Raw genomic sequence first — 27,672 nt, 5'->3', positions numbered from 1 at the left:
AGAGCAGCTATTATCACGATGTACAACCCTTGAATTAATGCAGTTCTACAAAATAAATACAAACGCATCCAAGTGCTGCTGGGATGAAGAGGAACTTACTTCCTGCAGTGCTGAACGTCACTGACTCCTATGGGACTTGGTGAAGCACCACCCTGTACTGACGGGAAATTGGCAAATGGAGTATTGAAAGCTGAGCCTGATGTGTTAACCCTGGCGACTCACTGGAAGGGGACACCACAAGGACAGCTGCAGCTAGCCAGCAGTGGTCTTTTCCACCTTTCTGACACTGGGAGAAGCTACAGATTGCACTATTGCTTGCAGGACCAGCCCCTTCTGCTCTGACCCAGTGAGCAACTCACAGCTCATTCCATGTCAATAAACTGCTCAACAGTGAACACTTGAGCTGCCATTCCCACCCTTTTAAGTGTCTTGCTGTTATTAAAGACTAAGCAGAAATCCCCATGCCTTTATAGGAACAAGACGCCCAGCACTTGCTGATGTTAACACATTTATTACATACAGAACAGATATGGTTTGTTGTTTGATAGCATAGGGAACAAAGCAAGGGAACGTATTCATACAGCAGTCTCTTTACAGAATGCCATCTTCAGAACAAATAGCGGAGTTTACAGGCCTTAAGACACTTTTTAAAATCCTTTTGTAACATACAAGATACTTTACATACATCACAGTGGAGATATGACAGGGAAGTGTGTTGAAGCCAGTCAGTTCTCACCTTGCTGCCCAGCAGCCACCAAACGTCCACAGGAGCTGACAGCAGAGGCTGGTTCTACTTGGCTGTAGCTGCCCCTCTTAGACGAGTGCTTCTCTTGGAGGAAAACATGCACTGAGCTGGAAAGGAACCTGTTGGTAGAGGCCCGAGACTGGTTTCCTTATGTTGCCAGGGCCCAGTGGGTGACAGGATACTGAGTACTGTCACTTCAACTGCTAAAACCAGACAGAGAACAAACAGTGAGAGGTAAGAACATTGCAGTTCTGTATTTTCCTATGGAAGAGTTGATAGAACGAAGGAACTGGGCCTACTAGGGCTTTTTTTTTTCCCTATAATTACCCCAAATTATGAAGCTTACCTGGCCCTAACTGATGAACTGTTACATGTCTGTGGAATCTGAGGTCTAAATGTTGATCTTGTTAACTTTAATGCACTCTGTGTTGTGATCCAAAGAGCTCTTCCTAGCAGAAAGCATTTTGGGAAAGTGAACGAGAAGTCTGGCACGGTCAGCAGTGCCCCGATGAAATGTCCCTGGTGAAAGGTGCCCCAGCATGCAAGTGGTGGCTCCAAGCATCCCTTAGCCCAATGCCAGCCACAGAGCCCGGTGTGCCAATGTCTGGAGGACACCATCCAGCTGTTTTCCTACCTCAGTGAAGGGTGTTGTGGGTACGTGTGTCACCAGAGCCACTCATAGGCAGTACGGGCACCAAAGTGGCTCTGTACTTTGGTAGCTGAGGCCTCTGTTCTCCAGAGATGTCCTCTTGCCCCGGCCTTTTCTGAACTATGGATCCAAAAGTCATTTCAGTGCTGCTGCACCAGGACAGATGCCACATGTTAGAGCTGCTTCCCCACATCAGAATGTTGCACCCCTGCAGCACATGAGTAGCTTTAGACCACAAGCCTTGGGGGCAGCCTGGACCTTGGCAACAAGCATAGGACACAGCTGGGAAGTTCCCAGAAGATGCAGGCTTCCCCCAGCTGTCCCATTCCACCACACTGGCACAAAGACATCCCTGTGAGCCCTGCAGTGCTGCACAGCTCAGAGAGGAAACAACATGACCACCAGGAGCTACCAAATTCATCGCTAACAACTGCTACTTGCTCTAGTCCTGCACATCCAGGTGGGAGTGTTCAAAGGAAACAGAACTTGTCCTTGTGGAGACAAGACTGTTTCCACTGTCAGAAACGGAGGACAAACCATTGCCTCTGCATCTGGAGCTGCCATATTCTGCATCTGGAGCTCAAAACCGCTCTCCCTGGCCCCATTTTTTGCTGCTTCTCTTGTAAGCAGGACACACTTATACAAGAAGGGCCATGAGAATTTTTCTCAGAAGTTGTCAATTCTTTTCAGGAGTCAGAAATTCCCAGCTTTTCAAACTACTTAGTAACCAGTGCTCCCAATGTTAGGTAAAAGAGGTCAGGAGATCTGACCTCAATTCCTTTTTCTGTGTGACCTCAGGTGAGACACAGCCTTTCTATACCTTGACTGCACCTATGCAGTCTTTCCTGACCACAGCCACAGGATGAAGGAGAACAGACATCTCCTCCAGCAGTTCCTGGGATGGGGACACAGCCCTGTGAGTCAAGGTAATCTCAGTGTGTTAATGCAGAATTCACAGCAGACCAACATCATCTGTCCTCACCTGTGTTTTAAAAGCCAACAAATGCTATGCAGAGATAGCTTTCTCCTGAACCTTTCAGAATGAACTGAAGAGTTCTCTTCTGCCTGGCATTTTTGGAAGGGGGAGTTAGAAGGATTACTGCCTTTTCTGCTCTTAAAAAAAAGCAAGGTTCCAGTACCCTTTGGAAACCACAGTTTCCAAAGGCCTTGTGGCCTCCATGATCAAACACGCGTCTCCCATCTGAGGCTACCAAACAATCCTCTCCAGCCAGCCACAGTCACCCAGCACACAACTGCTGAGACAACAGCAGCAGCAGAGGAGGGGGACTTTCCATCTGCAAGTATGGAGAAGGTCTTCCCCACAGTAATGGCACTGCTTCCTTCTCCAGCCAAACAGCAGAAGTGCTGCCCAAATCCTGACACTCCTTTCTATTGAGGGTTCCTTGGACCTGGCTGCTCTCAGTCAGCGGGACATTATTCTGTGCTTAAGGGTGGATAAGGTGGAGAATCCACTGGTAAACTAGAAAGGATTTCTGCTAGAGTGCTGCAGAAGTTGTGATTCACCATCACTGCTTTGGCGGGGGATGCCAGGGGGACATACTTCTTCTCATGCAGGTGGGAGTGAGGCAACCTGCCGGAGAGCCTGAGCCACCACCCATCCAGCTGCCAGCTCCCAAGTGCTGGGCAAAGGCTTTGCACAGTTCTAGCTCCAAGCTTCACTTCATCAATACACTGCCATTTCTCTCCTTGTAGATGCCAGCTCCAGAGCAGAACAACAATCCAACCACGCAGAAAGCGCACGGGCCCAAGATGAAAGCTGCAAGTTCAGAGGTTAGAAGGGGGTCACAGTCCAAGGCAGGAGCTGTTGCAGTTGTCTGGGGTCAGTTTCCAGCAGTAGGTATAATGCAGGCGTTCTGTATGTACATCTTGGCATTCGGGTGGGAGGAGGGACGCTTATATTCGTGGGAAAGGAGAAATTCTCACTCAGGGATATATGATACCTGCCACACAATAATGTGGCTCCTTTCAGCCTTGGAAAGTACTGGCTTGACCTGGGTGGCGTCTCCTGCATTCTCCTCTGTCTCATCATCTTCTCCATCCCCTGAAGAGAGAAAACAGAGTGAAAAAAGGTGAGAAAGAAAATCCCAAACTGAACTGCTCTGGAATGCTTCCAAAGAGGCTAATATCCCTGTTATAGTCTTGGCAGTATGAAAACAGACAGCATGAGCTGAGACCTTCCTTTATGCCTGGAGAACATTCATAGCAACATCATGCTGTTCTGAGGCAGGACTGTACAGATGGAATAAGCCACTTCCAGCAGTAGGGAAAACCAGAAAACCACCCTTCCTTTCCAGGAAGCTGATGTTTACAACACAGAGCACCCTCGAGCAGCGCAGGTGGCCACAGTGGGGCAGCAATGTTTGGAGCCAGTGGCACAGATGGTTTTATTCTTTCCAGGGCCATTAATGCAGACTGTGTGGCACTGCAGGCAGAGGCAGAGGCAGGGTTTGGCAGCCTTGTGCTGTGCAAGGAAAACGCTTGTTATCTGCCCTCATAGCCAGAGGCAGGAGAAACAGAGAGCACTGCTTTTCAGATTTCACTCCCCACAGCAGTGATTCCTCTCTCCACAACCACAGTCCTGGAGCTCCTGCCTTTCCAGATGCCTCCCACCATAGGCACTCACCAATCCGGAAATCGATGTACCCTTCTCCTCCACTCAGCACCAGGACGTTCTTCAGCTTCTGCCCCTCTGTCTCTGTGGCCGCTGTGCTGGGGTTCTCCGAAGGGCTGTCCAACACACTCCCATTCAGGGTTGCTAGGACATTGCCTGGGAGAGGACAGAGGTGCTTTCAGTGCCTCTGCTCAGCCCACATGCAGTTAACACACAGGCACACACACACACGGATACAATCGGGCAGTCCGATTCCTTCTGCTAGTGAAAACTACAAGTCACTGCAGTTTAAACTACTGATGCCTCAGCCACAGTGATCTGCAAGCACTAGAAATGGCATGGACAGCAGGACAAGACCCTCACAGGAAAGGGCTGTGCTCATCCTTACCAGGCACAGAGACGAAGAACTTGACAGCATCACGGTGGCCATGGAAACAGAGCTGTGCCTGAGCCATGGAGCAGTAGGGAATGAAACTGCTGGCAGATTTGTCACTGTTGTCATCACCATACACATGGATGACCCCGCCAGAGCGGCTGCCCTCTCCAGAGGTTGGTGAGGTCTTGTTGGCTGGGAACAGTGAGGAGAAATATTGTCAGCAATGGCTTTGAGTCCCATTTACAGAAGGGACTCAAGCAAAAAGAAAACTCATGAGCCATGAAAGAAAACCTTTAAAGGCGCAGGTCTCTCTAAAGGTCTTGTGTAAAGGATGTGATGGAGAACACCACAATAGACTATACTGTCCCTCTCTCAAGCTGGTAACAATCTACTCACGATAACAAACTACATTCTATCATCAAACCTAGCATTTGGCTACTAGTGAGGCACACATCCCTCAAGGTGCTGGGCGAGTGACCCTAGGGCAAGCTAGACAAGGTCTCTGAGGTGTCCCAGTGAAAGCTGCTTCACCAGCAGCAATCCTGACCAGACTCCAGAAATCACCTACTGTCCTAGGATCAACCCTGGTCTTTTGTACCTGGCAGGGTATCCAAAGGTGTCCACTGTACCCATGAGACATTAAGGGCACCTGGAGAAGAATTACTGCTATCTTCTGGATTGGTGAAGTTGCTCCATTTCCAAGTTAAGTCCTTTGCTCACACCAAGTCGTGAGCACACAGGCTCCTCAAAGCTCTGGGCCTCTCAGCCCAGTAAACCTTACAGCAGTGGAGTGAGGTCCTTCCTTAGTCCTCGATTTAGCCACGACACCAGAAGATCAGCTGCTCAAGCAACGAACATCTGAAAGATGTTCAGCATCCACAGCTTCCAAGCATTTCAAGGTAGGCTCAGAGGCCTGCATCCTTCATGTCCACCTCCGAGAACGTGAATGCTTCCACTCACCAAGGAACACACACCAGTGCTCAGAGCTCAGGATGGGAGATGCTTTCATCCCACATGCACCCACATCAGTAAAACAGAGACAGCACTAAAATCAGAAGGCTTTCACCTTCTGTGAGGGACCCGAGTTGCTTGCTTAATTATCTGTAGTTCTGCATTTTGGCTTGGGCTGGATTTCAATTATTAAGCGATTTGGACAAAGGAGACTTTTACCTATCAGGCTCAAGCTATGATGGTGAGACAAGTACAAATATTTTGATTGAGGAATGAGAATCAGTGTGTGTAGGGGGAGGATCCCCAAGATGAAGGCTCACTGTGCCTCTGTACTTTGGTTTGCTGTGAGCAGCTATAACTGGATGAGCTCATCCGATTGACAGACAGAGCTGGTACTAGCACTTCTCACTCGATATCTGACTTCTTACTGGAACCAATATCAGATGCTTTAAAAGGAGGAGACTTATGTTGATAATGCTTCTGTCAGCCACAGAAAAGTCTTAGAATGAGACAAAAATACTCCTTCTGACCCTGGAGAGGCTAAGGTAAGCATAAATTTGAACTCAGACCCTGCCTTAACTGGCACAAAACCAAATAATTCCTAACGTTTATCAAAGTCCCCTCTGGTTAAAATTCTTCATCAATTACTTGCAGCTGGCAGGTGCCACAGCACCTGCTGCCATTGGCCTGGAACTGATAAGAGAAGCATCCTTGGAAAACCAGGCATGACCAAGGAAGACCTTGGAAGAACAGTCCACTCCTGCTTCCTGGAACTCTCTTGACTGAATTAACCTTTACAGTCCCATTGCAAACATGCCCTACCCCAATAAGGGAACTACTGATGAAGAATAAAGTACTCTTGACACAAAAAAAGCAGAGGAATGGCTGATGAGATGGATGAAAATGCTTTTAACCATGGGAAATAAGGATATTTACATCGCTGTCTCTGGTCGCTTTTCTCAGATCAACTTAAAATGAAACAGGTATGAAGAAAAATGGATGGAGAGAGCTGAATGGCAGGATGGAAGGGTGGGGAGGTGACTGCAAAGGTGAATGGGTGAAGGAGTGAAAGCTGAAGGAAGGAGGCAATGGACTTACCCCGGAGCCCAAGGAGTTGGCCTCGGTGGAGGACTACAGCTAGGCACAGGCAAGGAGTGGAAACACAGAGGGGCATGGGAAGAGACAGGCAGGACGGGAGAGAAGAAAAAGGTGATTACTGGGAGAAAATTCAGGGAGCAACAGAAATGTATAAAATCTAGAGAAAATGCAACAGGAGCTACAGGCTCGGATCAGTTTATACCAACACAGTTCTTGCTCTCTTTGCTCTTGTCTTAAAAGGACAAATGTACTATCTGAGATGGGAGAGGGACCACGGTCACAAGGATCCGTTGCTAAAATTTCTAGTGAGGCCTTACTGCTTACCACATTTTTATAGAAACACCAAAAGATAATGCAACTGGTTTACAGCAGGGAACAAGCTTAACTCTGAATTAGGACAGCAGCTCGAAGAATGAAAAAGCTTTAGAACAGGGATTCCAAAATGAGACTGAGATTGCAATGTGCAAAGATGACTGTGTCACTGGCTTCTTAGTGTCAGCCCTGGGCATATCCAGCTCCACTTGCCTTATAGGAGACTGTCTCAGCCCTGACTCCTAGGAGGATTATAACAGGTTTGCTTCTCCTATACAAGAGCCATTTGCTTCTCAGACTTTGCTAGCAGTGGTGAGAAAATGTAAGTTTGGCTGCTTTCCATCAAAAGCCACTGCAAGCAGCCTCAAATCCTACGCCTCCATTATAATATGGAACAGACCTTCAAAATTAGATGCTGACTGGCAGCTACAGAACAGGGTTACTAAGCTTCAGCTAAACTTCCAGCTCCAGAGATGCACCTCTTAACTACTACTGCTGGGTCTCCTCACCAGGTTGGATTTGGCATAGGATACCAATTTCTACTTGACTGATAGCTAAGCTGAGCCTTAATGTGAGTAAATAGAGCTTTTCTAAAGTCAGTTTCTGGAAAATACTGTTACGGAGACATTTAGATGTCTATGCGAAAACAAAATTTCCAGGGAGATCTTCCTGGTGACTTCTCATCCCATGGCCTCTTTTTGGAGACTTACTACAATTCCCAAAGCTCTGTTTCTCCTGCTTTCCAGTAGCTACAGAATCAGTTCACATCAGCCTACTCTGTCAAGGTCATGCTCAAAAAAGACGACTGTATAGATGGTAGAGATGTCATTGGTTTCCCAAGAAGAAAATGGCTTCAACTGAACTGAAAGAGACAGTAACAAATACCTTTTTGGTTTTAACAGGTTGAATCAACTGAACACTTAATTTCTCAGTAAGGAAAAATTAAACCAAGTTCAGCGTTGCTCATACTCAAGGCTCTTCTCTCTGAACACTAGTATGATCAAAGGTGTGTTAGGTTCAGAGTAAAAATGTCTGGAAAGCATTAGCCTGCCGCAGCCATCTGCCATGCTGCACAAAGTAACGCGCAAAAGTGGTCTCTTTTTTTTTTTTTTTGGGGGGGGGGGGGAGGGGGGAAAGACACAGAAGTATCTCCAATAAATGTCACTTACTCTCAGTCAATGGAATGGAGATGACGACACCGTTCCCTGTCCCCACCCAGAGGCGGTTGCCAGCAATGAGCAGGGCTGTAATCCGCACGAATGAGAAGCCCAGCTTTCCAGTGCCTAGTAAGCATGCATAAGAATTGGAGTCAGTTATGACTTTGGGCAAGGTCTGCTAATGAATTTTGATTTGTCTCTGATCCCAGTAAGCAACAGACCATTTACGGACAGTCCCTACTGCCTTACCTAGCATTTTGCTGACGTAAGGCTCAATGTCGACATCTTGCAGATGTTGATGGCTGTGGGCATGGTAAAGCCTCAGAGTGGAGTCCAAGCGGATAGAAACCCATACGCCATCTCCAATCCATGCCAGCTGTCGCACCTGACTCTCCCGCCGAGGGTGGGCATCAAAGGATTTCTGAAATGCCAAATAGGTGGACCAATGTGAGTTCACAAAACGTTTGCAATTATCTACACATATACTCCATTTTCCTCAACTGAGATCACTTGTTCGGGTTTCAAAGCTCTTGGAGAAAAATCTGTTAATGCCAGCTGACCTCAGAAATTCACTACAGTACACAGAAAATCCCTCGCTTGAAATGATGAGTTGTATAGCAGCTCTGCAGAAATGATGGTCTTTGCAAACCACTTCAGGAGTAAGAACATTTAGAAACCAAGAGCCTTCAATGTGCTTCGTAGAAAAGGAAAACACATAACCCTAGTATAAATTCCAAAGATCAAACTGCCTTGGCTCACTGATGTGAACTTCAGATTCAGCACTTCTTCTGCCTTGGTTTAGAATTATTCCAAGCACTGTCAAACAGGTTTGTACCAACACCACTGTATTCAATTTCAACAAAAAGGCTCTAAATGTCATTTTTTTGCTTTAGGCAAGTGGGATCACTGGGGCTTGCTAACTGTACTCTTCCTTTGTGCCACAACGCCTACAGATAGAGAAGTCTTAGACCATATATGAAGGGTAGCTGTAAAGTACAAAGTACACACGTACATTTGTGCAGTACATGGCCCCATAGACTCACTAGTAAAGGCAAAGAAAGTGCTCAGTTTAGACTTTTCTAAGGATTTAAGCTCTGCAAAGGGAGGAAGGAATAAATAACCCCTGGCAGGCTGGGTCATAACGTGACTCTGACAGTTTGGGTCCTACAGTCAGCAATAACAATACAAAGTGTTCTGCATTTTTGTACACTGCAGCAGAAAACAGCTCTAAGAATAAATACAACATAGGCATGTGCATGCATACACACACATTTGTCTTCTTACCTCAATCTGCATTGTCTTAGGCTGGATAACATGGATTTTGTTCTTGTAGCCACACCAGACTCTATCATACACAACAGCCATGCAGCGGATGGAATGGTGAGTGTGACCAAGGTCCATTAGGTGGTAATTACTGAGATCCCACTGACCATCTAAGGTGAAAACAAGTGTGGAAAGATGCATCTCCTTCATGACACATCAGTATACAACAGAATCATCTACCTTTCCATGTATATCTAGGTATACAGGCATAGCTAATACTCAAACGCTCATTTTACTTATGTCTGTGAACTTCCCATGAATCCACAATACTACTTTGGGCACAGCCTTATACTTATGAAACACATGACAATTAGTTTGGTGGGCTGAAAGCTCTCCAAACCAGGCTAATTTAAACATCCTTTTATTGTAATGAAGTGAACAGGCTTCTCTAACAAGTACAACAAAAACAGGGGAAGCAGGGGAAGAAGACAGTCTAACAAGACTATGCAGAAATTTAAAAGGAAATGGACCGTACAGTCCTTGTGGTGAGGCTTCTTCATGTCACAGACAGACAACGTAATTTCCCCAAAGTGTCAAATCCAGGCTAGGGAATCAATCTTCTTTCTGTCATGCTTACTTTCTAACTAACCAGGCAGATACTGTGTCCTTCAGAGACAGGTGGCCTCTATATCATGAAGCTTCATCCTATTTCTGATGGGGATGATTTGTATGTGTCAATGGTCAGGCTTGAACTCGTGACAAAGGTTGAATCAGAATTTAGATTGCACAAAACCAGAAATCTGTATTTCAGCTTGCTGGATAAACCGCTACTCAATGAATAACTAAGTTCTTAATACGCAAACATTAGACGCAGCAAATTCCCATGTGCTTTCAGATATGAACACAGCTCAGAAACTGCTCAAGTCATAGAGAAACAAAACCGGTGAAGAGGACAAGAAATACAGAATTCAAAAATTATCTTGAAGTGGCAAGGTTAAGTCATGTCAGATTACTCAGACATCTCATTTTTGCAACAAGAAAAACTGACCAAGTGTAATGCAAAGGCACCATTTGTTTGGGATTTTCAGAATTCTAGAGAATCCCAGCTCTGCCTGCTGTGTATGCAGTGATCAATTCCACTACTTAAAGAGAGTCCAACTTCTCTGGGAAGCAGCAGGCCTGTTTGCAACTGCACAGATGATCTGCTCAGGTACAGCCTGAGCTGTGTGGAGCTCCCTGTGCATGCCCTGTTACAGCTGATTTGTGAATGCGTTAAACTTAGCAAGCACACCTGAAACAACTGCAGAGCATATGCATTCCTGAAAGTGTTGCATTCACCCCACATGTGCTACACAGCACATACACACGTTTTTGTTCAGAAATGCTGTTGAAGTATGCCTTAGGTGTTTTAGGATAAGGATTACATGTGTATAATAGCTATGCATTTTAACTGTGTGTTGGTGCTCTGACAAGCCAGCACCTTTCCTTCTCAACTCAGAATAGCATTTAATCCATTGCTACACTTTGGGCCAAGTTTGGTTTTCTCTTTTTATGTTGGTTCTTACCTTCTCCCCGGTGGAATATGGCTAGTGTTCCATCTGCTAGAGCAACAAGGACTCTCCCTTTCACGTGCCTGAAATCACAGCAAAGTAAATACTTACAAAAATCTGTAGAAGTGAGTGACTAACAAATCATTTCTAACATCCATGCACACCATCTTTCTGTTCTCTCTACTATTCCCATTCAGTTTAGCGCTTGCAGGAACATCCTGCAGGGGCCAAGGGTCATACCTCTTACTTTTGTTGTAGTAAGATTACCCATAAATTTCCTGTTGAGGTTAACTTCTCCTTCACACTACAAACTCCATCAATTTCAATAAATTCCACTGAATTTACACTCCAGTGAAATTTTGTCTTTCTCCTCATGCTTATTTCCTCCAGATATCCTGATACTGCTAACCTCATTTAGTATCTTTCTTATTGAATTGGGTCGGTTCTGCAGCTGAGCAGGAAAATGGCTCAGTATTGAGCCTTTCCAATTACAAAAAAACTTGGGGAACTTTCCTCACAAACCAATGCACTTAGAAGCGCAACGAAGAATATGACTGACAAAGGGCTACTACTCCTACCTAAAGTACCGCTTAGGCACTGAACCTTCTCCTTCAGTGTCCCTTGGCATGCACACTTACACTAGACTCAGTACAGAGTCCTTCAGCTTTATCGAGTGCAGACACTTCTTCCAGTTGGATACAGCCGAGTGCACATAAAGCCTGTGAGAAAGTACAAATCGGAGAGGGTTATCAAAGAGGCCCCACACCTTCAGCCTGACTAGGCTTGAGTCTGCTTATGCTAGGAAAGGTGGAGGTCAGGCAAGGTTAGGTTAAGGACATTAAGTTAGATCCCTGTGCCTATAATGAACTGAGGGCTCAGAACAACAATGAGCAAAGAAAACCTACTCCAGAAACAAGAAGTAAATTAAAGGTGTGAGCACATGAAAAGTGGAGCCCAGAGAATGGAGGTGACAGAGAGATCTGCCAGCCCAAGGGGAACATACCAGCCATTCTGTGCTCCCAGCCACATAGTAGGGGCAGCACTGGTGCAAGTCCCAGCAGCATCCCCATTCAACTCCTGATCTGGCAGTGTCATGCTTGACTCTGTCTTCGGCTGCCCATTCTCCCTGAAGAGGCAAAAGAACATCGTTAGAAGCTTTAGCAGCAATGCACAGAATACCCATCTATGCTCACAGTCTGGCATTCATAAGCAGATAAGGGCACCTGTATACACAAATCGCTCCCTTGTCTTCAGAGTTTTAAATTGCTTGACTCCTGAATTTGCAATTTGCAAAACCTCCTTTTTTCCCCACCAATACAAATAGCAAGTAATCCAAATCCATAGAACTTAACTTAGTGTTTGGTGGTACTATTACATAAACAATATTTTCTCTGATCGTTTCCAACTTCAGCAGAAACAACTTAGGACAACTTGGTCATTTAGGAACAATTTCTATCCAAGACTTCCACCTTGCTCCTCAGGCCATCATATCAGACTCAATTGTCTTAAGAATTTTTGGGTGGTGAATATGCTTTTTTCATTATCTTTACAGCACATTAGAGGTACTACTACAATAAATCAATCGTAATTTTTACACATGAATCAATAAGTTCCTTCAGTAAGAACATGAAGTGTATGTGTACTTTGGAAGATCTGTCTTAACAGCAGGTCTAAATTCATACTGAGAGGTCAAATATCTATACTTAAACAGCTAACACTTCTGCAGGTTGAACCATGTTTATTTTCATTTCATTTCTTTCTCTCCCTGTCACCCCATCTGTAATACTATTTGGGCACAAAACTGAAAAAAGTTTGACACTTCATCAGAAGATCAGGCTGGTTGTCATATGAAAAAGCTTATGACTGATCTGACACTTTGGCCCAGACTGCCTACCCGTTTTGCCTAAGAGGTGCCTGTGCAGGGACTGGATCTGTAAACACGTGCTCCGTGAGGGGCCCGGTCCGGGCCTGAGCAGGCTCTGCCTCGCTTGTACCGTTCTCTGGTACCTCTGTTGCTTCTGTTGCCTCCTCAGTAGACTGGGACTGGTTGATCTTCCCATTGCAGACAGCAGCCACCTCACCTAAAAGACAAAGAGTGTAAGACATACTGGAGAATGAGCTAGAATCAGAATCATAGAATGTCCTGAGTTGGAAGGGATCCACAAGGATCACCAAGTCCAACTCCTGTCCCTGCACAGGCCAACCTCAAAATTCACACCATGTCTCTGACAGCATTGTCCATGTGCTTCTTGAATTCGTCAGGCTCGGTGCCATGACTATCTCCTGGGGGAGCCTGTTCCAGTGCTCCACCACCCTCTGGGTGAAGAGCCTTTTCCTAATATCCAACCTAAACCTCCCCTGGCGCATCTTCCTGCCATTCCCTTGGGTCCTATCGCTGGTCACCAGAGAGAAGAGATCAGTGCCTGCCGCTCCTCCTCCCCTTGTGAGGAACCACAGACCACAATGAGGTCTCCCCTCAGTCTCCTCTTCTCCAGGCTGAACAAACCTAGTGACTTTAGCCACTCCTTGTACGGTTTCTCCTTTAAACCCTTGCCCAACTTCATGGCCCTTCTCTGGACACTCTAGCAGCTTTGTACCCTTCATGTACTGTGGCGCCCAAAACTGGGCACAGCACTCGAGGTGAGGCCGCATCAGTGCAGAGCAGAGCAGGACAATCACCTCCCTCAACCAGCTGCAATGCAGTGCTTGATGTACCCCAGGACACAGCTGTCCCTCTTGGCTGCCAGGGCACACTGTTGGCTCACATTCAGCTTGCCATGGACCAGACCCCCAGGTCCCCCACTGCAGAGCTGCCCTCCAGCCTCTCGTTCCCCAGTCTGTATGTACACCCAGGGTGGCCGTGCCCCAGGTGGAAAATCCTGCACTTGCCCTTGTTAAACTTCATGTGGTTGGTGACTGCCCAGCTCTCCAGTCTGTCCAGGTCTCACTGCAGGGCCTCTCTGCCCTCGAGAGTGTCAACAGCTCCTCCCAATAGCTGGTAAGTTACCTATATAGAAACCAGGCTGTCAATTTTTTAATTTATCCTTTCTTGCCAAATTCAATCAAGCCCTGAGCCTGCACCAGAAACAACAGCTCATCCAGTGTTTTCTGCTTGGATTTAAAGTGAGGCACAATCTGTGACTAGCAAAACATCAGAAGTTCTCCAGGGCTGCCCCTGGAGTATGGAGTGAGCAAGGGCATCACTACAGTTTTCATATGGACCTCCTGTGAAGTCAGTTATGGTTCAGAGGAGAAGGCAATGAGAATAGAAGCAATTGTAGCAGGGCAAACACCTCACCTGTCCAAAATATTCTGCTATACGACCCCCGCAACCAGGCTGCAGGATGTGGATCACTCAGAGAAAAAAGGAGGGCTCTAAAGAGTACATTTCTCTTCAGAGCCCACCTTTTTTCTCTGAGTGAGAAAAAGGCGCAAAAGGGCCTTTGGTCTTCCTGAACCATTTTAAAAAAACCTCTCGAGGCCTCTGAAATACTTGCTGACAGGAGACCTTATCACTCTCTACAACCACCTGAAAGGAGGTTGCAGTGAGGTGGGTGTTGGTCTCTTCTCCCAGGTTGCTAGTGATTGGACGAGAGGCAACGGCCTTGAGTTGCATCATGGATGGTTTGGATTGCATATTAGGAAAAATTTCTTTACTGAAAGAGCGGTCATGCATTGGAACAGGCTTCCCAGAGAGGTGGTGGAGTCACCGTCCCTGGAGGTGTTAAAAAAAATGTGTAGAGGTGGCACTTCAGGACATGGTTTAGGAGGCACGGTGGTGTTGGATTGATGGTTGGACTTGATGATCCTAGAGGTCTTTTCCAACCTTAATGATTCTCTGATTCTACGATTCTACTTAACTCAGGGACAGAAGGATGCAGCTGTAAGACCATAAGCTCATATGGAGCTAGCTATAATTGGACTGCCATTCAGTTTTATGTCCCAAAACTCACTCTGTCCCTTGTCCAGCACAGGTGTGTCACCACGCGAGGAACAGTTGCTTCGTGGCACATTGCAGCGGGTCGCACAGCCCACCAGAGTGATTCCTGCCAAGACACCATCTGTTCCAGACGACTCTTCGGGATTTACATCTCCCTCCAGAAAGATCTCGCCTGGAGGATAATCACTCTCACTGGCCGCTGAAGGGCAAAGAACAGATTCTCCCATAAATCTAGCTGTCACTGTTAATTTAAATGTAGCAGTACTCCTGAGGTAACCATATGGATGGAAGATGCTGACCCTCAGGGTTCACTGCCCCAGGGTGATACCACAGCATCAGTAAACATCATGGCGAATCCCCTCATCCATAGCATCAACATCCAGGCCAGCTACAGAGCCCCCCCAAACCTGGGCAAGGCTCACTCTCGCTCCCAAGAAACATCCGTTATGTGCCAAAGGAACCACTTACTAAATGTTCAACAGTGAGGAATCTCCACGGAAAGGTACGACAAGAAGGCAAGATCTGAGTTACCATTTTGAGGGACAATTACAGAATGCAGCAGGGTCCAAGGGTTAGTTCTGAAGTGAGGACACTACATGTGTCACTCCTCAGTGAGCTGGTGACCCTGTGCAGATCACAGCCAGTGCCTGGGCCCCACTTACCAGGGATGCTGGAGATGCAGAGCACATGAGCGTTGCAGACGGTGAACTGGTCCACCACTGTGCCAGGCTGATTGGCATCAATAATTACAACTTTACTTGTTGACAGGGTACTGGTGAGAATCCAGACACGACTGGACGTGGCATCCATTTCATGAAGCTCCTTTGCCTTCAGAAGAGCAATCACACAGGCAGAATCAGTGCTCCTCTCAGATCAGACTCAGACTCAGTGTATTAGTGCTTGACAACATTTACACATGCAAAGGCCACAACGCTGGCTTCAAAGAGCCAAGTCTCTTCTTAGCTGATGCAAATAAACAGTAAGAGCTATGCAAATTTTGTTCATGCTGCCACACTAGCATCTGAAACACTGGCCAAAGAGCCTATCTGGCTCCCTAGCATAAGAGGAGTTTGGCCATTAATTTCTCTTCTGAGATGTCTGGCTAATGTATCACTGAACATTCACTTTAGACAGAATACCTGGGAGCTGGGATGCGCTCAACCCACCAGCTTAAGCAAGCTGCCCTCAGAAGACTGTAGTGGCAGCAGTGTAAGACAGCTGTGAGAAAAAAACCCACAAACCAGAAAGAACAAAATTTTCCATTATTTTTCCAAATTACAGCTTGGTTCTTTAAAAAAACAAAAAAACCCCCAAGCAAAACAGAACAGAACCTCTTAAGACTACTGAAAAAGAGAACTGGAATAAATCTTAAGACCTTCCACTGCTGAACCAAATAGACTCATGGACTCTGCTGTCTATGTTCTTTTTAACAAAGCTTTGCCTGATTTTTTTTTTTTAAATTTACAACGTTGAGGACTCCATAATCTTCCTAACAACCTCATCAAGCACATAATTATCCTTATTATTAGGATTTTTTTCAAATGGCTAATTTGGTGAGGCGGGCTTTAAACTGAATGACTTGGGGGGTGGGATCCATTGCAAAAATGCTCACACCAGCATGTCCAACAGGGGAGTAAGTCAGGCCAAGCAGTGTGGTGATAAAGGTTCCTTAGCTGTCTCCCAAGAGGTGAAACAGAAGAGCAATCACCTCAAGTGTATGTATACGAATGCACGCAGCCTAGGTAACAAACAGGAGGAGCTGGAGCTCCGTGCCCACCCAGAAGGGTACGACATCATAGGAGTAACTGAAACATGCTGGGACACCTCAAATGACTGGAGGATTGCAATGGACGGTTACAGGCCCTTTCGTAAGGACAGGCGGGGTAGAAGAGGTGGAGGGGTTGCACTCTACATTAAGGAAAACCTTGAATGTATTGAAGTCAACCGTGGTGATTGCGACTGCTCTATCGAGTGCCTCTGGGTTAAAGTCAAAGGGTTCTGGATTTTAGAAGAGCAAACTTCAGTTCACTCAGGGCCTAGTTGGGAGGGATTCCATGGGAAGCTTCCATGGAAGACAAAGGAGCTAGTGAGAGCTGGGAGTTCTTCAAGAACTCTCGATTGGAAGCACAAAGCCAATTTATCCCCTACAAAGGAAAGGGAAGTAAGCAGAGCAAGAGGCCCCCTTGGCTCAACCATGACCTCCTGGGTCTACTCAAACCCAAAAGGGAAGCATACCAGAGACGGAGAAGTGGAGGATTATCCATTGAGAGCTACAAGGGCATAGCCAGAGTGTGCAGAGATGCAGTTAGAAAAGCAAAAGCCCAACTCGAATTGAAACTGGCTGTAGTGAAAAATAAAAGAAAGGTTTCTTCAGGCATGTCAACCATAAGCAGAAAAAGAAGGAAAACATAGGCCCACTGTTAAATGGAAAAGGAGAGTCAATCACCAATGATGCTGAAAAGGCAGAGGTCCTCAACACCTTCTTCACCTCTGTCTTTACCAACACTGTTGGGTCCCAGGCTTTGGGAACAAAATTGCCAATTGATCCAAACACCAACCCACCACCATCAGTGAAGGAAGAGTTAGTATATGAGTTACTACAGGAGCTTGACCCCTACAAATCAACAGGCCCTGACACCATCCACCCGAGGGTGTTGAGAGAGCTGGCTGACATCATCGCAGGGCCACTCTCCATAATCTTCAAGAAGTCGTGGAGAATGGGGGCTGTCCCAGAGGACTGGAGGAAGGCAAATGTTACCCCTATCTACAAGAAAGGCTTGAGGGAGGATCCGGGCAACTACAGGCCCATCAGCCTGACTTCAATCCCTGGGAGAGTTATGGAATGAATCCTCCTGGGGGCCATCACAAGTCAAATGAACCACGTGATTGGGAAAAGCCAACATGGCTTCACTAAAGGCAGATCGTGCTTGACAAACCTGGTGGCCCTCCATGACAAAGTGACTTGCCTGGTTGACATGGGGCAGGCAGTGGACATTGTCTACCTGGACTTCTCCAAGGCCTTTGATACAGTGTCCCCCCCAGGCTCCTCCTGGAGAAATTAATGCATTATGGCCTAGGCAAGTGCTCTGTGCAGTGGGTGGGGAACTGGCTGGCAGGCAGCACCCAAAGGGTGGTGGTAAATAGCTCCTTTTCCAAGTGGCAACCTGTCACTAGTGGGGTCCCCCAGGGATCAATATTGGACCCAATGTTATTCAGTATCTTTATAAGTGATCTGGATAATGGTATCAAGTGTAGCCTGATGAAGTTTGTGGCTGACACCAAACTGAGTGGGGAAGTAGACACTCCAGAAGGGAGAGCTGCTCTGCAGGAAGATCTGGATAGGTTGGAAGAGTGGGCCAGCAAGAACCTTATGAAGTTCAACAAGGAGAAGTGTAAGGTCATGCACCTGGGAAAACATAATCCAGGAGTGCAGCACAGACTGGGATCCACCTGGCTGGAGAGCAGCTCTGTGGAAAGGGACCTGGAGGTCCTGGTGGACAGGAAGCTCAACATGAGCCAACAGGGTGCTGCTGTGGGCAAGAAGGCCAACAGGATGCTGGGTTGCATCAAAAAGGGCATCACCAGCACAGATAAAGAAGTCATTATCCCGCTCTACTCAGCGCTGGTCAGGCCACACCTGGAGTGCTGTGTACAGTTCTGGTCCCCGCCATACAAAAAGGATGTGGACAGGCTGGAAGGGGTCCAGAGAAGGGCCACCAAGATGATCAAAGGACTGGAAGCTGCCATACAAGGATAGGCTGGGAGAGCTGGGTTTGTTCAGCCTTGAGAAAAGGAGGCTCAGAGGGGATCTCATCACCATGTACCAGTACTTAAGGGGTAGCTACAAAGAAGATGGAGACTCCCTTTTTACACAGAGTCACATGGAGAGGACAAGGGGAATGGACACAAGTTGCTCTTGAGGAGATTCCGATTGGACACAAGAGGAAAATTTTTCACAGTGAGGACAGTCACCATTGGAATAATCTCCCCAGGGAAGTGGTTGACTCGGCCACGTTGGACACCTTCAAGAGTCGTCTGGACAGGGTGCTGGACCATCTTGTCTAGACTGTGCTCTTCCTAAAAGGTTGGACTAGATGATCCCTGAGGTCCCTTCCAACCTTTATCTATTGATTCTGTGATTCTGTGAAACGTTTGAAAAGCAGAAGTTGGAAAATTTTATCCTGTATCATTTATCCCAAATGACACAGTTACTGAAGAGCCAGAACACCACAACCCTGCCCACAAGATGATGCCTCAGAAGTACACGTCGGAGCATTCTATAGCACAGTACAAAGGTACTGAGAGAGGGGGCATGTTAGGGGTGGAATGAGAAAAAACATTGGAGGGAAAAATAAAATCAACTTTCTTTTCTGACCTTTTTCTTTTCAGGAGATGTATGGTTACTTTTGTTGATCTCGCCTTCTGCTTCCCTATCACAGGTGAGGGGATCACGTCCAGGATCCAGTTTCTGCCCATTTCCAGGCTCCTGCTCCAAAGGTCTCCATCCTGTGAGATTGACTCCAGCTGCACACCACAGCTAAGTAACAGAAACAGGAATCTTAAACTAAGAATTCTGGAGGCTCCAGAGTCTCTCAAAATTCAGGCAACTTTGCAGAGAACTGTGGACATATGTCAAATACCTAAAATATTTAGTTGGAAACAAAAGATCTTTTTGATTTCTAGTAGAAGACACAGTCAGATTTGATGGATATCAGATAAAGGTTCTCTGTAACATAACGAAAATCCCTGTTTTTTTAAACAGGTGTGACTAACAGATTTAAAGAAAATAAAGATAATAAATCAAGTACATAATTGAAAACAGGCTTCTGAAATGTTCACAGTTTTTCTGACTCTGGGGTTCCAAAGTCATTGCTGTAGCAAAGCAAGCAGGACATGGCAGATGTTACTAGCTCAGGGTACAATAAGCATGACTTCTTAACTAAAATTCACAGTGACTGCTTGACTGAGGATACACACTCAGTGCACTCCCGTTTCCTACTCCCCCTCCCACCCCTTGCAATCTTCTGCTTCCTCATACACTCCTTTGCCCAAAGATCAGTGTTTGTCTGATCTTACAGAGCTATTTAAAGAATTAAGACAGCAAAAAATGAATCACAGGCAGAAAAAAGAAAAAAAGGAAAAACTATCTGCTGGTTTAGCTCCCTAAGTAACAAGTTTACAGTAAAAGAAGCACACTGCATATTTTCTAAAATCAAATTTACCTAACCTCCCATGACCTATTCCAAACAGGTTTTAAGGCTGGGAACGGGACTACAGAAACAAATACTGGGTTTATCCAAAATCATAAAGGAAAGATGCTTGAGGATATGGTTTAGTGGTGGACTTGGCAGTGATAGGTTGGCTGTTGGACTCGATGATCTTAAGGGTCTTTTCCAACCTTAACGATTCTATGATTCTATGAACAGAATGTTACCCAAAGATCACACCAGCCTTCTAGAAACAACTAACAGCATAAGAATTTTCTTACAACTTAAACATCAGAATGACATCAAAAGATCAGCTCTGAATCAAGTTAATGACAAACTGCCTATTTCAGAACAACTACTTACAGCAGATAAGTGTTCTACCTGCAGAGAGATGACCAGCTATTCTCAAACACAATTCTATTCAAAATATTCTTGTCTCAATAGATATAATCTGTTCTAGATCATTTTGGCCTGTTACCAGTGAATCCTGGTCAACAGTGGAATCTAAACAAGAGCGATAAAATGCATTTTTACTTTCACCTGCTTGACTTAATGAATTTTTATATTGCTTTGTATTCTATCCTACGGAGTCTTACAAAAGCCTTATAAGCATAAAATGTTGCTGGTATTATATAAGTCGTCTCAAAAAAGCATAAGATGTAAGACAAGCATGGGACCCAACAACCAGAATCAGCTGAGAATTGTGTCTTTACAGAGAGAGGTATTTTTCCCTACATACACTAGAAACCACCGTTCAAAAAAAGGAAGCAGAAGATAGAATTTGGAATATATAATGTAAAAAAAATATAGACTGTTGTAAAAATTGCACATTTAGCAATGAAAATCATTTGCTTATTCCAAGTTCCCTTTCTGGACTGGAATGGTATGCAGAGACAACATACCTTCATGGTTGGGTCCTTCTCTACTAGTGGGCGACAATATACAGGCACGGGGACATTTTTCATGCGAGTGTCTTCCTGACCACCATTGGGACTCAGCTGTGGGGAAGAAAAGACAAAAAGGACAGCGCAAAGCCATAAACACCAGGCTATGGTATGAAAGATGTAAGCAATATGGAAGAACCAAACTTATTAGCCTCAGAGGTGGGTGCTGCTGAGGCTTCATCTCACATCTTGTATGAAACAGACTCCCTACAGGGATGGGAGCAGACTAGCCAAGAGGCTGCCTATCTCACCATGATATGGTGCCCCAGTTATGGTCAACAGAGGCTATGCACTGCACTGCTGACACGTAAAGGGTTGTTAACAGATTGTCCTTGCCAAGAAGTCAGAACACTGGCAGTCCCTTCCACCATGCCCTGAAACTCAACCCCTTTCAAGCCACACTGCAAGACTCCTTCCTTTCAGGTGGTCTTTGACCAGTTATATGAGTCATAGGCCAACAAATGAGGCTGATGACATTTGATTTTGTGTTACTGCTGGGGAGAAGTGGGAGCAGACTGCACTGCATTTGGTTTTTATAGTACACGATTGGTAAAGTTCTCAGAGTATTAATGAAATATCTAATGTTCAAGCCCAATTATAATAACAAAGGAAATAAAAACAAGTACTGGGCTCTGGACAAAGATTAATTACTTTTGGTTTAGGGTAGGTTCTTTCAGCACCTTCATGCAGAGGAGTGCCCCCTCCATTGACTTTGGTGGAAATACAGAGAAGATTAATTTAATCTGTGCCTATAATTATCATACAAATAAAACATGCATATGATACCTCTAAATGAAATATTTAAGGACTAAGGCTAAGGTTACCAGTGGGAGAGTTAGATCTTCACTGGTTTCACTGTGGGGGACAATGTCCCCTCAGCCTGTCCGGAGAGTGGTCCCTACCTGCTTGTATTTGGCAGGGAGGCTCCAACCACAGGCCTGCAATCGCCCATCGTCATTCCGCACATGCTCCCGGACCTGGCGGTACTGCTCCCGTTTCTGCTCCCGACGTGCTGAGGATGTACAGTCACTGAGGAGAGAAGCAACAGTGTTACTTCTCAATCTATGGTTAAAACAGCAGCTGAAGCTAGTTAAGGGAGTGTCACCATAGCAGGGGGAGGAAACACAAAGCAAACCAAATCCATCTTTTCAAACAGATGCAGGAAAACGGAGAGAGAAAAATCCTCTTAAGAAGCAGACATAGGCACCCCTAATCTCTAATTCCCTGCTACCTGAGCAATGTGGCAGGCCAAAGCATTGTCGTCTCCACTTCAGTGCTCCAAGACCGTTTTAGAAACAGGGAATCAACCTTCCATAAGACCTATGAACCTATAAGATTACACCAATTTTTGCTTAGCTGTTGCAACTTACTGATATAATGTCTCCATCAGGAAGGCATTCTGAGTTCTTCCCTTCTTTATTATAGTCTACTTTTTATTTTTCTGTCCATTTTAAAGCTTTCTCTGCTGACAAGGAAAATATGCACTAACTGCTGTTGAAACTGCTGGTTTCAACAGAACAATTCCAGCTTTGCACTGGCAAAGGTTAAAAGAAGAATTGATCTGTGAGCTCTTAAGATATGCTTTAATATAAATAAAGGCTGTTTGAATATTAGTTCTAGCTTTCAATAGGTTTTTTAAGTATCATTCCAAGGTACAAACAACATCAGCAAAAAAATCCAATCCAAAACAAAAACCCCTACACGTACACACATAATGACATATATACTTCAAACAGCAATGCCCTGCTAAAAAAAAAAACAAACCCAAAAACACTTCCCTGCACAAGCTTCCTCCCCTGGGGAGAGCAAGAGAGAACAAACAGCTTCTGACAGCAGTTAGTCACATTGTTTAATGCACTGCTGAAAAGCACTCAGACACCACTCAATGACTATAATATTGTAATCAGATAAAAAGAACAGAATAAAGGCAGTTGGTATCTAAAAAATACAAGTTTACCCTTCTAAAGACCACCTCTCTTCTCCTGGGTAGCACCTTTCCAACAAATCCTTCTTATTGCAGAAGTTACAATACTTTGCCATCATATTCTCCAAAGGCCTTCCACAAAAATATACCACATATGAAACTGTACAACCTCGTAATGGTAGAACATACGCATTTTGAAGTCAAGTAAAGCACAGAAGGGTTTTCTCCCTCCATGTCAGAGACATAAAGGGTAAGGAGAAGCCTCTGCAGTAGCAACGCTTTAGAGGCTCTATTTTAGCATGGTTAAGATTAATACCAAATACTGTAACCTAAATGTGCTGTGGAGAGAACTTTTGTCTTCACCTAAACTCCTTGTCAACACGGTTGGGCAACACTCCATCCCACTGTCCCAATGCTGCCATCACGCTCTACCACAAAAGCCCTACTTCATTCTATGGCGCAGTCTGCAAACACAAGTGCAGAACTAGGGCTGAGCCCAACTCAAGCCTACAGTGGTTCCTGCTGAGATGAACCATCACGGCCTAAAAAGCCACAGCAGCAATATGTTCGGGAGGACAAAGTTTGCTGAGCCCATCCACCATGGTAACTGATAGGTGAAAGATCAGGGAGATAAACCACAAGAGACAGAAACATATTAACACCACACAGACTTTTTTTTAAAGCAGAAAAGAACTTATTTTTAAGAAAAGATGCTATCTGGGAGAGCTGCAGGAGGACCTGGCTTGGCACACAGAACACAACTCACTCTTCAGGGAAGAACTCGAGGGTGCGGCTGCCAGAGGAGATCTGGCACATGGTGTGGCTGCGACGCTGGCTGAACCCTGCTGTTGTTGGAGACTTGTAGTGGATGTTCACAGATGGGTAGGTCCTCTTTGCTGGTGGGGGACTTGAGGAAGAGCTGAACAGACGGCTAAAGCTAGGGACAGAAAAAGGCCAACAAACATGAGAAAAGGTGCCTGGGGAGACAACACACCATAGATTCACAACAGTGGAGGCAACAAGTACGTAATCAGGGCCTGTAAGCCCTTCACCAAAACTGTCCTAATTCAAACAAAGAACTAAGTCTTCAGTTTGATTGACATACGGTCTTTTTAGCTTCCAGAAACAGATACCTTCTGAAAACAGCCCTTTATTAAAACTGCGTGTAAGTATGTTTCCATTCCAGGGTACTCATGATCTGTTCCAGCTTGTAAAACAAAACTAATGCGGATGTTCAGATCTGATTTTAATTTCACTAAGGACCAAGGAAGCCCTTGAAGGCAAAAGGGTTCAGCTAACAACACTTTCAGCTGACATTTCATTAATGTCAGAGTCTATTAAGTTGCTGTCTAAAGTAGAAATGGCAATGCTTCCCCTTTTCGTACTCTTGCACAAACTACCAAAGAACTTACAACTGCCAAATGGTGGATTTCTTCTTCTCCTGGACGGATGGGTGCTCACGGGAAGCTCTAAGGACAAACACAGCAGAAGCAAGTTAATTTCAGCATTTCGTACCCAAGTTTCTGCCAACAGGCAAGCAATTTCCATCAAGAAAGCCATGTCAAAATTCAGAATTCATTCTAACATGTTTCAAAACACAACAGAGGAAGTGACATACATTGGTCTTTAATGGAAGCACACTCAACCACTTTCAGTTTCAATGTTAACGTGAAGAGCAAGTAAGTGGGTTCAATTTGAAGTTTTATCAGCTCCCTGCAACATTATCATTGGCACAGTACTAGTCTGGTAACTACAAACCCCAGCATTACACTCACTTCAAGCCATAGCCTTTAGAATTCATTAATGAGAAGCAATCCTCTTCCCTACAGCTTCTCCTAGCTTAATTAGCACACAACAAACAAGCAACACAAACAACTGCCCAGTGTCTCCAAGTAGCAATTCGAGATTTGAAGCCCAGGTTCAGGAATAAGAGAGAAAGAATTAGGTATGAGGTGAGAAGCATCTACAGTTTGGAGAACTTTCAGCACTTCTCAACCCATATCTTGGTAGGGGTTCCACTGACCACAAGGTCAAACATGGCCAGGTTCTGTCCGAAATAGGGATGTTGACTAACACCCAGTCTCACCTGATCATCTCTGTCCACCTGACAGCCTCCTGGAGCTCCATCAACCTCTCTTTGTATTGATTGCGCTCCATCAGAACCCGGGCCATTTCCACGCGGGTGAAGCGGCGGCGCTGAGCTATGGGAATGTTGTCCTGCAGGGGGGAGGAGCACTGCTTCAGCCAACAAAAGAGGGAAGGGGACTGAATGTTAGTACAGGGCAAGACAGGAGACAGAAAGACATATTTGCTAGTTCTCCTGTTCCATTTTATTACCCCCTGATTTCCCTGTATGAGGTGCTAATTCTAGACAATTGATCTCCAAACTATGCCCCACGGACCTCCAGCATGTTCTGCAAACCCATGGAAATTACAATTAGAACCACCACCAAATTGAAAACCCCACCCAGGGACTATTGCCAGCAAGGTGATTTGATAGTCTGCAAAGGTATTATGAGAGTTCACAGTGGTCCGTTGGTCCAGAAAGTTTGGAAACCAAAGTTTTAATTCATTAGTGAATCCAGTCACAAGCAGCAGGGAGCACCACGTAATGCCATCTGTCCCCTCAAGACGACTAGGAAGGAGGCATTCTGTTAGAACACACTGATAAAGGTGTAGGGCACAAGAAACTAAAAAACAGGGCTTTTCCTCTTTGGTGACGCAACTTGGCCTTCCAATGAGGGCACATGTGGCTTTCAGTTAGGAGGCATTAGGAATGAGATTCTGTTTGTCCCTTTTGAGACAATGACAACAACATGGCTAAGTTGGGGAAAATATCTGCCCAAAAAGGAATTGTAAGGATTTTGGGAACTCATTACTAGGAAGTAGCACTGGGTTATGCCTAGACTGTGGCAATTCCCAAGATCAGCCTGGCTGATGAGTGCTGCTGAGAGCTGGAATAGCACAAATTAACCAAGTCCCGCTACAGCCTTGCTGGACTTGGAATAAACTTGTATGACCAGTCAAAACAAGAAATGTATAAATGAAAAGGAATTGTACAATTTTATTTTTTTTTAATTTAAAAACCCAGACCTCCCATCAGTTCAGCTTAAAAGAAATACAGTTCTCCTCAGCATTTCACAAGCACAACTTGAAAATGTTCCATTATACCTAAATTCTCAACAGACCGATTCACCCCAGTTAAGAGAATTAGCTGGAACTGAACCTGCTCCAATACCTTTTACAAAGCAAGAACAAAGTAACATTGAAGTGTATCTAATTCCCTGTCCTTGCAGAGTTACATTTAGGAGGAAAATCTCCCCTACTGCTTTGGTTTGTCTTTTTTTTTTTTTTTTGGCTACAGTTGGTCTTTATTGAAAAGCCTCTACCTCAGCCAAAACAGTTTGAAGAGCTGTAATAGAAAAACAGTCCATGAGCCTTCTCTGCCTGTATCCTGTAACAGGCAGTACTGGCTTATTTACAAGAAATAATGAGAAAAACAATGCCGCAAGATTGAGATTACAGAACTAATAAAAGAAGGCAGTTACTGTTGCAAAGCCATCTGTATAACCTGGATTTCACTGCACAATGTCCTCACGGCTTACAGCTTCACTGCCAACATGGAGACAAGCATTTCTGGAGAAGCCTGACTATCACAGGACCCTGAGAGAAACCACACTGCACACTAGACTGTAATTCAAAATTAAGGAGAACCAGATAAAATGGGAAGGTGCTGAGCAGGGCACTGTTCTGCAGAAACCACATCATGTATAGTATTGCCACTGTGTCTTTTCTGCTCATCTTTGCCAAGTTAAGTCATATGAAGAGGTAATCTCGTAGCAATGCTCATCAGCAACAACCCGCAGTTCACCAGCTTTGCCCTCATTGTTAACGAAGGCAAATTATTGTGCATCTCAGGACTTATATATATGAAGTCATAGAGAGTAAATATATAAACCCCCTTTCCCCGCAGGCATTTTAGTAATGTAATATACCAATTCTGTACAGAGATAGCTGCTTACATCCTCCACCTCCTCTTTGGGTTCTCGTCGGGCAACAATTGCTTCAGATTTCACTCTAGGAAACAGGAAGAAAGACATCAAACTAGCAAGTGATACCATGGCTGGCCCCAAGGTGTCTGGGGAGGACAACCATCTATGGGAAGGTCTGTCTGCATGCATCACAAGGAAATGTTTTCAAACTGCAAGCTACATGTACAAATTATGAGCTGCTTCTCTGATATTTTTCCCTCCCTCTTGCAGCATGTTTCTCTGAACAGCTTTACCAACATCACCCCATTTCTTTGGAACATTTGATAAAAGCACCAAAATACTGACCACTGGAACAGTCCAGCCAATTTCTATTTTAGAGTCATAATCTATGTTAAAATGTTTGATGAGATCTTAACCATGGGATAACATAAAAGTCCATGTCCCTACTGCATAATATATTAAATATGTCATGTATATTATGAGGGACGTGGCATTTTAAAAAATCAGACCCATTTCCACTGCTTGTGAGACTACTTTCATTTCAGACATTTTGAACAATGAAGAGACCAGTCTGCTATTCTTAGTGATCCTGTGCTCAGATTACAGAGGCAACCTTCCAGATTCCAGCTGCAAAATAAACACTGTCCTCTGAATTGAGATATGACAGTGCAATGTACAGCTAGTCAAAATGTAATTATTTTGCTTTGAGCCCCATGGACCATCTTTATTTTTATGGATGTGAAATCATCACAGGCTTTGCTAGGCGTCCAGGCTTCACTTTCTCTAGTTTGAGTGGAAAATAAGAAGTAGGATCTCTCCAAATGCTACCTTCATAGGACTTCAAAATCTCTTCTGCCTCTTCTTCTAATTCTTAACATAAACAATGAAACAATTAACAATACTGGCATTTAAACGCTGTTTGTGGTAATCTG

General features: G+C 45.0%; 1 protein-coding gene across 32 annotated transcripts in view; it reads right to left on the bottom strand.

The window, feature by feature from the left end:
* Positions 1 to 491: 491 nt before the first annotated feature.
* MAPK8IP3 (mitogen-activated protein kinase 8 interacting protein 3) overlaps positions 492 to 27,672 on the bottom strand; it is a 78,802-nt gene continuing 51,621 nt past the window's right edge. For 12 of the 32 annotated variants that reach the window (XM_064462281.1, XM_064462285.1, XM_064462290.1 and 9 more), the window contains 20 exons: positions 26,744 to 26,825; positions 24,835 to 24,986; positions 24,161 to 24,217; positions 23,515 to 23,685; positions 21,727 to 21,853; positions 20,783 to 20,878; positions 19,049 to 19,210; positions 15,336 to 15,501; positions 14,687 to 14,872; positions 12,628 to 12,814; positions 11,737 to 11,859; positions 11,372 to 11,452; positions 10,749 to 10,816; positions 9,205 to 9,353; positions 8,170 to 8,341; positions 7,933 to 8,046; positions 6,452 to 6,490; positions 4,415 to 4,594; positions 4,039 to 4,182; positions 492 to 3,456 (listed from right to left, as the gene is read on the bottom strand). In XM_064462281.1, the coding sequence (XP_064318351.1) occupies positions 3,335 to 3,456; positions 4,039 to 4,182; positions 4,415 to 4,594; positions 6,452 to 6,490; positions 7,933 to 8,046; positions 8,170 to 8,341; positions 9,205 to 9,353; positions 10,749 to 10,816; positions 11,372 to 11,452; positions 11,737 to 11,859; positions 12,628 to 12,814; positions 14,687 to 14,872; positions 15,336 to 15,501; positions 19,049 to 19,210; positions 20,783 to 20,878; positions 21,727 to 21,853; positions 23,515 to 23,685; positions 24,161 to 24,217; positions 24,835 to 24,986; positions 26,744 to 26,825 (2,578 nt within the window). In that variant the 3' untranslated portion in view covers positions 492 to 3,334. The remainder of the gene's footprint in view (positions 3,457 to 4,038; positions 4,183 to 4,414; positions 4,595 to 6,451; positions 6,491 to 7,932; positions 8,047 to 8,169; positions 8,342 to 9,204; positions 9,354 to 10,748; positions 10,817 to 11,371; positions 11,453 to 11,736; positions 11,860 to 12,627; positions 12,815 to 14,686; positions 14,873 to 15,335; positions 15,502 to 19,048; positions 19,211 to 20,782; positions 20,879 to 21,726; positions 21,854 to 23,514; positions 23,686 to 24,160; positions 24,218 to 24,834; positions 24,987 to 26,743; positions 26,826 to 27,672) is intronic. The other 20 variants (XM_064462286.1, XM_064462303.1, XM_064462293.1 and 17 more) reach the window with 9 other exon arrangements.

The sequence above is a fragment of the Phalacrocorax carbo genome, chromosome 10 (genome assembly GCF_963921805.1).
Source record: "Phalacrocorax carbo chromosome 10, bPhaCar2.1, whole genome shotgun sequence".
NCBI classification, from domain to species: domain Eukaryota; kingdom Metazoa; phylum Chordata; class Aves; order Suliformes; family Phalacrocoracidae; genus Phalacrocorax; species Phalacrocorax carbo.
This window is presented reverse-complemented; position numbering and strand designations above follow the sequence as displayed.